Consider the following 12,885-nt stretch of genomic DNA (forward strand, 5'->3'; position numbering starts at 1 on the left):
GGTGAGAGGCTGCTCGGGGAACTGGTGCTTCCTACACACCCGGGCATTCACACTGCAAAAGGTGCTCTGGAAGCATTCAGCCAGCATCGCATCCTGCATTGAGGACTCACACCCAGCAGAAAGTCACATAAGCAGAAACCACTAACGTAAGGAACTTAAATTCATATGGAAATGCCAAGAAAACAGTAAAACATGGAAAACACTGAATACAAATGTAACTAATGTATGAGAAAAAAAAAAAGGTCATGAAAACTAAAGCAAATATTAACTCCAGGAAAAACAAAGCATAATACAAGGAAAGGCACATGAGCTGTGAAAATGGTGCCTGACCACAGGAACATCAAGTCTGACCATGAATGTGTCCAAAGCTGTCAATGCAACCACAGGGGAATGAGGAGGAGGGCAATGGAGGGCCACTGTAACCGCTATTTGTCATAATCCTACCTCAGTAGATCATGTCCACAAATGAGGAGTCAGGAGCCGGAAATACAATGTATTTCTTTAAAATACGGAGATAGAAACAGTAGAAACTAGAATAGCATGGAAGGAAAATGATGCCTCTGGGTTACAAGGAGACTACCTTATATTTATCTGCCAAGTCCACAGAAACACAGAGGCCAGCAACAGCCTGAAAAGTCACTTATAAATGCACAGCAAATATGAAAAACGTGACCAAGCAAAGGAAAAAGAAACATACCCTCCTGCCCAAAGAAATACGGCAAAGAAAAATAAACATACTCTCCTGCCCAAAGAAATACGGGCAAAATAACGAACAAGTGATTCACCAGAGAAGTAGGGTAAAGAGTTAGACAGATGCTCTATTTTCTAAACTGCAACTTTACCCAGAATTAAGTTTTTCTATGCCTTTACCATAGAAAAAGACACTATTTTTAACCTCTCAAATGGGCAAGTAATTTTTAATAATGTCCAAGATATGGGAAGACACAGGAAAAGACAGCTACACAAACTAATAGGAAGGAAAATGTTACAATCTTTAGGATCAGATTTGGCCAAAAAAAAAAAACAAGCAAACAAAAAAAAAGTCCTTAAATAGGAACAACCATTCCCCTCGCACGAACGCGGCCTGAGGGAAATCATCGTGGCTGGACAGAGACTACTGCACAGACAGAGAAGGGACAACTTGACCTCCAGCAACACTGAGATCACAGAAGGGCCACGGGGGAGTCACTGGAACGGCTGGCATCAAGTATCTGGCCAATGGGCAGAAACTCACTGCACAGTACCGCACCAAGTAGAAACGTGGCTCACGACAGAATGTACAGTAAGCTCCCCACTGGGCTGCAGGCCTATATAACACATACAAAAGAAGAAAAATTACCAGAATTTTTACCAAAATGTTAACCATCTGCATAGGTGATAAGATTATGGGTAATCTACATTTTATTCTTTTTGCTCATCCATAGTTTCTATATTTTCTATAACTATGTCATTTCTAATATAAGGAAAAAACTGATAAAAGATGTTAAAGAAAAGCTAAAATTTGACTTTTGATCACAGGAAGCTTCCGCTAGGATACAGGAGCGTCCCCAAAGCTCAGGCTCCTCTGGAAACGTGAACTAGTCCTGAACACCATTTTTCACAGAATTCTTGCAAGCACTTCCCACACGCACGCTGTCAGGTGAGAGCCAGGGATGAGTAAGACATGGCGCTCGCCACCAAGAGGCGTCCTCATGGGCAGAGGCAGAGTGGGGCAGAGATGGTACTGACTGGCACCCACATCCGAACTAGGGCCCAGAGGCTCCCGTGAGTCCTAGAAAACCCTGTGGCTTTCTGTCCCCACCTCACTGCAGGATAAGCAAATGTAAGACCTGCTTCCCCAACCCCAAGCTTGGGGAGGAAAACAGCTAAAAAGCAGAGCAACTGTCTCAGAAAAAGTCAAAGCACAAACCTCTGCCAACTCCTGACAAAGACCCGCCTGTCACAGAGACAGAGGGGCCTTCCAGGGAACCAGCAGATGGAGCACCGGCCTGGCTCTGCATGTGCAAGCTAACTATCAGTAACTCCAGAGCCATCCCGCGTGAGCCTCTTACTCAGGTCCACTAATACAGCCTTACACGGGCCACGCAATCCTCTAGTTTCTTCGCTGTGTTAACACACAAACTTCAACACCTTTTTACATACATAACAGGATGCTTACTAACCAAAACCTCTGGTAAAGTAACCCTATAATTACACTACTAAAAATAAACATTCTTCACACATATTGTATTAAAAATTACACTATGAGCTTCTAAATGTAAAAGTAGAAAACAGCGTTTGGGAAAATGCCATGTTTTTTTCTTAATAATCAAAATGCCTTCTAAAGGCATTTTGATAAATTCCTTTATTGCATGTAGGTGCATACTATGAAAATAAAAAGAAATTATTCACTGGCCGGGTGTGGTGGCTCATGCCTGTAATCCCAGCACTTTAAAGAGGCCAAAGAGGGAGGACCGCTTGAGCCTGGGAGTTCAAGACGAGCCTGGGCAACAGAGTGAGACTCTATCTCTACTAAAAATAAAAATAAAAATAATAAAAAAATTAGCCAAGCATAGTAGCACGTGCCTGTGATGCCAGCTATTCAGGAGGCTGAGGCGGGAGGATCACTTGGAGCCTGGGAGGTCAAGGCTGCAGTGAGCCATGATTGTGCCACTGTACTCCAGCCTGGGAGACAGAGTGAGACCCTGTCTCAAAAAAAAATTTTTTTTGGCCGGGCGCGGTGGCTCAAGCCTGTAATCCCAGCACTTTGGGAGGCCGAGACGGGCGAATCACGAGGTCAGGAGATCGAGACCATCCTGGCTAACACGGTGAAATCCCATCTCTACTAAAAATACAAAAAAAAATTAGCCGGGCGCGGTGGCGGGCGCCTGTAGTCCGAGCTACATGGGAGGCTGAGGCAGGAGAATGGCGTAAACCCGGGAGGCGGAACTTGCAGTGAGTGGAAATCGCGCCACTGCACTCCAGCCTGGGCGACAGAGCGGAGACTCCGTCTCAAAAAAAAAAAAAAAAAAAAAAAATTTTTAAGGCACTTAAATCACCGACATGTGCTGCATTTTCAGACATAAATGCATCACCCTCTACTCTCGGCCTGCGGGAACAACGTCTGCTTGCTTTGCTTCTTTTTAACTACAGCAGACACATTTCTGGACACAAAATATGATTTGTCCCGAATGAAGAGCTGGGTCTCAGCATGACAAAGTGTGCTGCTCTCAAGTGAAAAGGGGACCAGACACAGGAGCAGAGTCACACGCCACATCTAGGCAGGGCACTCACCTTGTTGATCCAGAACACCATGGCGTCCTCGAGGTCGTACGGAAGTTCTTTCGAGGCACTGAACGTTGAGAAGCGCTTGACGCTGGCCACCACCTTCTCGATGCTGATCATCTCCACAGTGTAGGCCATCATCAGGGCGTCCACCATCGCCATGTGGGCACTCTAGGGGCAGAGGCAGCAGCTATAATCCCTCAAACCCACCCCTCTTACCAGGTTCTGATGCAGAGAACCTGCTCATACTCAGAATCCTGGCCTAATTTCTTCATCCCTCGCCCTTTCTGTCTGAAGAGATACTCAGACCTGAGACCTGCCTCCCCTCACCATCACTATTTCAAGCCTGGCATTTCTGGCCAAGCCTTGAGACCGCTAGGAAACAGGAGTCCGTTCTTAGGCAGGCAGGCCAGCCCTGCGGCCCATGGTGCACTGTCTCACACTGTCATTTATTATTTCCTCAACAGCCCTGCGGGACTCCCAGGAAAGGCAAGGCGATTCCCACGTCATGACTGTGGGAAGGCAGACAGGAGACCTGTCCCAGGCCAACTGCCCACCAAAGGGCCCAGGCTCCTAGTCCAGAGCTCTACCTGCTACAGCTGCACCACGACTTAGTGCAGCTTCCTCACACGACAGGAGTAACACTCTCTTCACCCACCGCATGGCACCCGGTCTCAGCGGGAATGCCATGGGAGCAACCAAACAAAGGCAGTGCAGAAGGCACCGAGAACGGCCCTGACCCAGAACACTCTGCAAAAGGCACACCAGTAGCAAGCCTTCAGAGAAAGATGGGGGTGGGATACTTGGGGGAGAAAAAAGCAGACTGAGTTATTTTAGCACAAAGTATGCATGAAACAACCTAACAGAATGGGCGCGACAATTACATTTCTCACCTGTATAGAGTCTGCCTCAAGTATCTGTATTAATACGCCTCACTCCAATCTCAGCATTCACAGAGCATTCCCAATGAGAAAAAGGGCTCAGTGGAAGCTCTCTTTTCCCCATCCTCCACAATAGTCATGTGCTTTAAAAGAGATGCAGTTTCCTAAGGAACGACAGTGTGCAAAAGCACGGGTCTCCACCACCTCGCTGCACACCGTGTTCACACCATCCACGCGCCAGGTGCGCCACACGAGAGCCCACGGCTCCAGAGGATGGCCCCTGGGGGCGGCCACCGCAGACCACTCACCATTTTTATGGGTGCGCGACTGAGGTCGGACTCTGTCACGGGGGTGTCATCACTCTCCATCACATAGATCCCTTTCCGGGACAGGGCCTGGATGACAGACTGGTGTCCCTGTAAGGCGGCCACCTGGTCCCCTTTCAGGATGAGGCTGCAGACACGGCAGTACAGCTCGCTGGACAGGAGAAGCTTGATAACAGGCGGCTTAATGTGCTCCTGCTCATACTGGTCAACGTAGAAAGGGTCTCTGAGGTCCTCGGGGATGTTATCTAAGACAGGGAGGGGATGACCAGGTGAGCATGACATACAAGATCCACATGCGTCCTGAGCAGCACCACAACAAGGGCCCACATGGGAGCCCCTTCCAGTGCAATCCCAGACAAAAGGCACAATCAAAAAAAGGAGAATGGCTGGGCGCAGTGGTGTGCCACTGTAGTCCCAGCACTTTGGGAGGCTGGGGCAGGAGGACTGCTTCAGCCAGGAGTTCAAGGTTGCAGTGAACTATCACCGTACCACTGTACTCCAGCCTGGGCAACAGAGGGAGACCAAGTCTCAAAAAATTAATTGATTGATTGATTAAATGGGCAACTAACAACATGAAAAGGCTCCAGGTGTCTCAATAATTCTGTTGTCTTCTGTGCTTACAAAGGCAACTGTAGCATCTCAGACTACTCTGTTGAATACAGACAACTGAAATCATTTTGTGACCTCCGCCACTTGACCTCAATGGACGACTGTCCTAACTTAACAGTAGTAAGAAGGTAGGCATGGGAGCCCTGAGGGTGTTAATGGGGCTGAGGGGAAACCAGCACAGGCGAGGACCATGTAGTGCCTGGTGACACCAGCAGAGAGGGCATGTGGGCATGGCCAGCATCAGCCCAGGGAGGGTGCCCAGCATCCTCTTTCTGACATGAAAATCGGAAGTAATAACAGAGGCTGGACACCCATGGTCTTTACAGAAGAGGCAGCCAGGCAGGCGTGGTGCCACTGTAACCATGACAACGACACAGCAGCAGCAGCAATCAGCCTTTTTCCATTTTTGGACCAGGCAGCATCAAATTCTTGACATGAACTATGCTACTTAATCTTGCCACTGCAGTGCCCTCAAATGAGGACTACCATCCACACGTTACAAATGAGAAACTGAGGCACAGAGAAAGTAAGTGACTTGCTGAAGGCCACAGGAGGCAGAGACCAGCCTGAACCTACACAATCTGATCCAGAGAGCCTACTGTATACTTCCGGCTGCAACACACGCCACCTTCCACACAAACATCACAGGAGCAGCATACACACAGGACACTGAATGTGTCATGGCTGGCCTCACCCAGTTTTCTAGCTGTGCCACTATGCCCCTCGCACTGTCTCACAAGACGTCAACGGCTGTCCCACTGAAGATGGAGGACAAGGGACGTCTCTACGGTCAGATGCATTTGGGAAACATGTGACCCCCAGGTCTTTAATGTGCCCCATGCTCAACAATCTGCCAGGAGGTACAGACACTCCCACCTCCACAGAGTTTAGAAAGGACTACCGTCCCCACAGAACAGCTCACGAAGAAACCCCACTGATTCCTCGTATTGAGACAACCGGTAACACCAGAGGCGTTCACGGGGACACTAACAAACCTGTCTTGAGCTCAGAGCCAAGCTCTCCTAAGCTCTTCCCCAGGGAAGAACCAGCTGTGGCCATGGTCCCCACAGCACCCCTCTCTCTCTCTGCTGCTATCTCTTCTGGCTTCCTTCACTGTTTTCCTGAGCCCTGAGTCACTTCATTATGGTCCCGTGGAGTCTGGTCATTTCCCCACAATCTGAGCACCTCACAGCTGGTTTATTTCTAAATGGCAGCAGCCACCGTTTACACAGCATTTTTGTTTTAAGCACCATTGTACACAATGATTAGGTCACCACAGCAACCCAGGGGCGGACAGCGCTCCAGCTATGGAAGGCTGGCTTAGCAGACGTTAACAGACTCACATCCTATACTTGCTGACCACATCGAGTAGCTTCCTAATCTGAAATCGTCGGAACTTTTGAAATACAACAGAGCCCAGCAGTAACACAAGGAACAGAACCCAACGCCAAGCACAGCAGGAAGACTTCTGCTTTCCTTACAAACTGCTCAAGGAAAGCTGACCTGCAGAGGTGCGCCCAGAGCCACCTTGCACACGCCTGAGACGTCCCAGGAAACAGGAGCAAGGTGGCCAGGGACAGGCGGCCTGTGGAGCGTGCACCCATGGGTCGTGGAGGGAAGTCAGGGGAGGGCACTGAGCGAGGGATCCCATAACCTGACAACGTTTGCAGCAGTTCACACCGGCTGCTGGGGGAAAGATGCAACAGTCACTCTCAGCCTTCCTCTTACTCAACTGACCACACCAGCAGCCCACCTAGTCAGGGCTCTTGGAGGGAGCTGCCTTTCTCCTGACTTTCGGGACACCTGGCCTCTGTCTCCTGATCTCACTGGCTGCTCCATCCCCATCTCCTAGGCCAGCTGCCCCTCATTTCCCCAAATACTGGAAGGGGCACTTCCTATCTCCTCTCTAATGACCTGATTCAGTCTCATGGCTAGAAATACCACAGACACACAGTCATCCCCAAATGTACAGTTCTGGCCCCGACCACTTCCCTGAACTGCCTACCTGACATCTCCATGCAGATGTCTGGGGGCACCTCGAGTCTAATCAGCCTGGTCCAAGTCACCCTCTCCTCCCACTTGGACAATTGTGATGCAGCCCCCCTAGGAGAGCAGAAACTGGCACAGCTGAGGAGAAAGTCCCCCGGGGACCCCTCAGAGTGATGGCTCTGTGCAGAGGGGGCGATGGAACAGGCACGTAAGTGGAGGACTGGCCTTAGATGGAAGCAGGGTGAGCCCCAGGGAGAATGGCGGAGCCTACGTCACAGATCCAGAAACCTGGCTAGGCTGGAAAAAGCAACCACAGCTCTGATTTAAGTTTCTCTTTTACAATCTACCAAAAGTAGAAACGTTTGCCATAGGGTGGCCCACTTTTAAAATTAATCAATATAAAGTGATTCATATAATCACCTTTTTGAATCATATATGAATATGCATAACACAACTAATTCACATCAATTTCAGATGTAGGAAAATGAGAGTTAAAGGCAAACGACGCACTTACTAAAGATAAAAGCTTCAGACAGTGGCGAAGCCCTCCTAACTGTATGTCACTCCTTCCCATCCGACCTAAGGAAGACCCTGGCCAGACCCCCCACAGGGTGACAGTGGCCACGCTCCTCCATGGCCCTGCCACGGCAGTTCTGCCCTCAGATACTGAACTTGTCCATGAGTAATCAGCTTCAATGAAGGCAGCTACTGCACGAGTTGGATGTGCACAGTTCTAGAACGTTTAATGTTCTATCAAAATCAATACCTACAAAAAAAAAAAAAAAACTTTCTAATGCCTTCAATATACTTCTAGTAGTTTCTTGTTTTTGTTGTTGTTTCTACAAACTAGTAAGACTGTCAGAATTAATACACATTCATTCGACAATTATTAAGTACCCATGTTAGCCAGAAAATGTACAAAAATGTCACCGAGTCAAACAGAAAGAGATAAAGTCAGTGTTCTCAGGCTGAGCTTCGTAAGACAACTGAAAAGTCAACAGGTAATTTCCATGCAATACGGAGGGATGTCACACAGGATGAGTGCTGGGGGACTGAGGTGCAACAGACACCAGTCCTGCACTGAGGAGTAGGGCAGGGGGGCAGTGGGATGTGCAGATGGAGAAATTTCTTAGGGAAGGAAGCAGCCAGCAGGGGGGTGGGTAGGAGAGAGGGAGACGAAAACATGAAAATGAACCTGTTAAGAGAATTTTAGCAAATGACAACAGTTCAGAATTGCACAGGAGAGGCAAACTGGATGTTTCATTCATTAACTCACCAGGTTTTCATGCATGCCTGCACCAGGAGGAACTGGACACTGTGGGATCTGTGAGCAGAGTGAGACAGGCTTAGGCAGGCACACAAGGAATGGAATGAGACCATGTCAAGTAAGGGGGTCAGAGAAGCCAGAGGATAAGGAGACCCCATCTGCTAGAGTTCCCTGTAAACAAGACTGGAGAATGAGCCTGGACTCAGGAGGCTGCTGTGGTCATCGCCAGGACAGACAATGGAGGCTGACACAGGCAGGCAGCCCCGGGAAGGGGCGCCACCACCAAGGAGGCGTTAGCAGCAGGCCTGTGCCTGATGCAGTACGACAAAGACACCAAACTTGTAATTCCTGCTAGCCTGGAGCAGGACGGTCCCTTTTCCTAATACAAGAAACCAGCAGCGTGGAGGAGGAGGGCAGTCGGGCACAGGAGAGATGAGCCTGTGGGACCCAAAGGGAGCTTTCTAACGGGGAGGCGTGGAGACTGGAAGCACTAGAGTAAAAGGACCAGCTGGAGACGTGGTTTGGAACCCATTACATATACACAGCCATTGATACCCAGGGGGACGAGTCATCCAGTGACAGCCGGGCATGGTGGGAGAAGCTGGTCAAGGCAACTTGAGGACACCAAGCCCACAGGACAGACGTCGGGAGAGAAGCCAAAAAAACAGACAAGTGAACCGAGAGCGGGGCAGGGCCAGAACATGGTGCTGCCAAGGCCACAGGAGAAGGTTTTGAAGGGGCAGCGAGCAACTGGGAAGGCTCAGAAGGATGCATGCATGAATACCACAGAGCCCGCTGGACTCAGCTGGCAGCCTCAAGAAGAGCATTCTGAGAACTGGTGAAGAGACGGCCGCAGGCACACAAGGAAGGAAGTGAGGATAGCGGGAATTATGCCTCTGCTCTGAGAGGAAAGTGTGGTCAAGAGAGATGTGTCTGTTTTAAGGATTGGAGAAATGTTGACAAAAAGAAAACCCAATCAACAGGAGCAGCTGAAGAGGAGGGGGCTGCTCCTGAGGAAGGAGGCCCCTCGGGAGGCGGAGGGGAGGGACACAGGGCCCAGGCGGGGCAGCGTCTTCCACTGGGTCAGGGTACAGACGCAGGGAAGGGGTGGGCAGCCCATCAGCACCTGCAGTTTGTCTTACTACGTTAAGCAGGAGACAGGGCATCTGCTGAGAGGGAGGGTCCGGCCTGGAGGAAGTAAGGAGAAGTGCGGCTACAGGGGGCAGAGTGAAAGTCAAACAAGGACACGGGCAGGGCAGGGGCCCACAGAGACTAGAGACTGAGTCGGCAACGGCACTGTCAGGGTGGCAGCGCTGTCTGTCACTCCTCGGACTGCTGCATCAGTACCCATGAGCAGCACATTTGCGGTGGCTGCTGGACTGCTACGGGGCAGGCCTCAGTGGGAGCTGCAAAGAAAGGCCCTGGGAAGGGGTCAGAAGACTCTAACCAGTCTGCAGTGGGGTCAACACCAAGTGCAGGAGGAACTCAGAAGGGTGGCAGCTGACGGAGAGTAGGAGTTGGAGCGCTGGAGTCTCCCAAGGGCAGGGCCCAGCAAAGCCACCTGGCCCAGAGTCCTAGCTCGGCCTCCTACTGGACCCTCTGAACCTTGGCCCCCTACCTGTCCATTCTGAACTATGAAAGGGTCCATCTCCCGCCCTGCACCAGCTGAGCCTAAGCTCCATGGACGCACACAGGAGTCTCAGCTGTTATTCCTTCCGTCACTATTATCGAAATGAGGATGAAAGGGCAGGTGAGGAAGTGGCCATCTGTCGACTGCAGCCCTCCCGCGGCACCTGCACAGGGCTCGGGAGGAGGTGCCCACACCAACCGCCGGCTCTTCCACGGCGGCACACGGCAAAGACCCCTCTGGCAGGTGCCACAACTGCGGCCACTGCCCAACCTAAAGCCAGCTCCTCCCGCAGCCTCCAACTCAGCCCCAGGAAAAGAGATCAGGCCACTGCAGTGCCAGGCACAGCCCCGAGATGTGCAGGACAGTGAGTCTCTGCTCTGCTGCTTGTCTGAGCCACCTGGGAGCTGAGACCAACTCACCCAGAATGTCCCCGTGGGCGGACTGGCTATCAGCATTTGACACTGAGAGAGTCACCTCCAGAGAGGCCCCAAAGGTGGCTGTGAGCATCTACACCTGGAAAACGTGGATACTCTTCCTGTTTGGATGTAAGGAGCCAACGGAAATAATTCCAACTCGAGGTAAAGGCAACCAGTGGTCCACGCCCCAGCTCCATCCTGGAGGGGCCAGACACAAGGACAAGAAAAGTTGATGTAATGGTCCCCACAGGGCCAAGACCACCTGACCCCCACCCAGGGACAACCAGTAACAAACGGCACCTCAACAGCGGAGCACCAGGTACACAGACAAGCGCGCACCCCACAGGGCACCGGCCCGGCCATGCCACACCAGGCTCAGGTGCAGACCTGGCTTCCAGCCAGAAGGCCAGGAAGGGAGACCCTCAGGAACCTTCAGGTTCCTCCCCTCCCAGGGAGGGGAGAGGGTCCCAGAGAACAGTGGGCTGGAGAGAGGGACCCTTTAAATCTGCGTCACATCCTGGCCACTCCTAAAGCAACTACAGTGGCACAGCAGCCACTTTGAGAGCCACAGCCTGCAGCCCAGCCAGAGCAGCAGGATAAAGACCGAAAATGAAACCCACGCTCAACAGTAGCCCCCAGAAGGCAGGCCAGGGCCTGCAGACTCGACGTAACTGGGTGGACTAACTGCTGGAACAAACCAAAACCAACATCTCAGGCTTCCAACAGGACCCGTGGCCTCCAAATACAATATTCCAAATGCCCAACACACAACCCAAAGCTCCTTAACAAAAAAGAAAGACCCACAGGAAAACCTGCAACACCCAGGAGAAAAAGCAACGTCCCCAAAGTTGGTACTGACTGACAAGGAATTCAAAGTGACTGTGGAACAATGCCCCAAGAAGCACATGCAGAAGCCTGAACGAAACAAAAACACTCCCAGAAACTCACAGAACTCTCAGCAAAGAGAAGCCCCAGTGTGGAGAAAGACCAAGCCTGGAGCAGAGGCCACGTGCTGGTGAGGAGAGGTTGGAGGGGCCGCAGAGCCCGCCTGCCAGCAGCCGCCCTGGGCCATCTCATGAGCACAGTGACAGTGACCCCAATGGGCCGGGAGGCAGACACTAAGGGGCAACCCTCATAGCCCCTCCTCCTCCTTCCCCTGAGCTCTTCTGAGAGGCTGTGGGAGGGCATGGGATCGTAAGAGCGGAGCACAAACTCTAAGGCCAGAGGTTCTGCACCTGAGGCCTGGCCGGCCATCCTCATTCACACCTCAGAAACCCATCAGAAAAGGTGCTGGCACCAGGTTCTCTCCCCATAAGCTCCCACCCGTAGCTCACTTCCCCAAGCTCACAAAGAAATCTCGAGACCCCCAAGGGGCACAGCCACTGCAACCAAAACACAAACTGCACAGCCTGAGCCTGGAAAGGAAGCACGGAGCAAATGTGGGCAAAGGCGCATGGGAGGCCCCTCGGGACGGGGTGGGAGGAAGCCTCCTTCCAGGCACAGTGGACCCCGCGCTAGGCCAGCAAACCCCAGTGGCAGACACAGCAGGACGGTGCACACAGCTCACACCCGCAGAGGCTCCACACGCCCAACCCACACCCTTGGAGGCTCCGCACGCACAACTGACACCCATAGGATGCTACACACACACAGCTCACACCCACAGAGCCTCCGCACACACAATCCACACCTGCAGGAGGCTACACACACACAATCCACACCTGCAGGGGGCTCTGGTCGCCCAACCGGGTGGTGAGGAATCACCAGGCCAAGTTCAGGAAGAAGACGCAATCCAGAGAACCCGCCCCGCTTCCTGGACCACGCTCTCCCCCGAGGGTGCCTGGGAGGAGCTGTCCATCCCACGAGAGGTGGTAAAGATGGCAGGCTGCATTTCTGGCACTGCACCTTTCCAAGGACAAAATCTGGACTCCGGGTCCTGCCCAGTGACACCTACTACATACTCTGGGTGGGAAACTTGAAAGGCTGCACCCAGGAGCAGGAGCGAACTTGAAGCAGCCCAGCCTCAGGGGTACTAGAGCACAGCTCTGAGGCACCTCCACCAGGGCCTCGCGTGGGATGACCAGATCTGTTCCTGTCTCTAAAAGGACCACCGAAAGTCGACGGACACTGCTCCTGGGAAAAGATGACATCTTAGGCCTCAGATTATTTCCAAATCTTTCACATACAATGGTCAGTTAAGCAAAATGACAAGACATCATGAGCAAAAGCCAGCAGAAACAGTAATAGAAGCAAGCTCCCAGACTCCTGAAGTCTGCCAAGATGAAGACAGTTCAAGACAGCCCCTCTTTCCCGCTGACGACAGCTAAAAACTCTAGGCAAGAGACAAACACTTACCTAAGGACTCTGGAAAGTAAGCCACAGCAGGCACATTGGGGAGGAGGGTCCATCCTGAAGACGGAACCCGAAACGGGGGACTCCTCAGGTTCATTTTCTCTTTCCTGCCCTGGCTGGACCTGAGGGCAGCCCCAGACAGCCAGGCTCG

At 51.8% G+C, this 12,885-nt stretch overlaps 1 protein-coding gene across 4 annotated transcripts in view; it reads right to left on the bottom strand.

The window, feature by feature from the left end:
• The window catches only part of CAMSAP1 (calmodulin regulated spectrin associated protein 1), a 103,792-nt gene that overhangs the window by 74,051 nt on the left and 16,856 nt on the right, over window positions 1-12,885 (bottom strand). For 3 of the 4 annotated variants that reach the window (XM_037987010.2, XM_008005665.3, XM_037987011.2), the window contains 2 exons: window positions 4,454-4,716; window positions 3,274-3,435 (listed from right to left, as the gene is read on the bottom strand). In XM_037987010.2, coding sequence (XP_037842938.2) covers window positions 3,274-3,435; window positions 4,454-4,716 — 425 coding nt within the window. Of the gene's footprint in view, window positions 1-3,273; window positions 3,436-4,157; window positions 4,266-4,453; window positions 4,717-12,885 lie in introns of those variants that run through there. The other variant, XM_037987013.2, reaches the window with a different exon arrangement.

This window comes from Chlorocebus sabaeus, chromosome 12 (assembly GCF_047675955.1).
Source record: "Chlorocebus sabaeus isolate Y175 chromosome 12, mChlSab1.0.hap1, whole genome shotgun sequence".
NCBI classification, from domain to species: domain Eukaryota; kingdom Metazoa; phylum Chordata; class Mammalia; order Primates; family Cercopithecidae; genus Chlorocebus; species Chlorocebus sabaeus.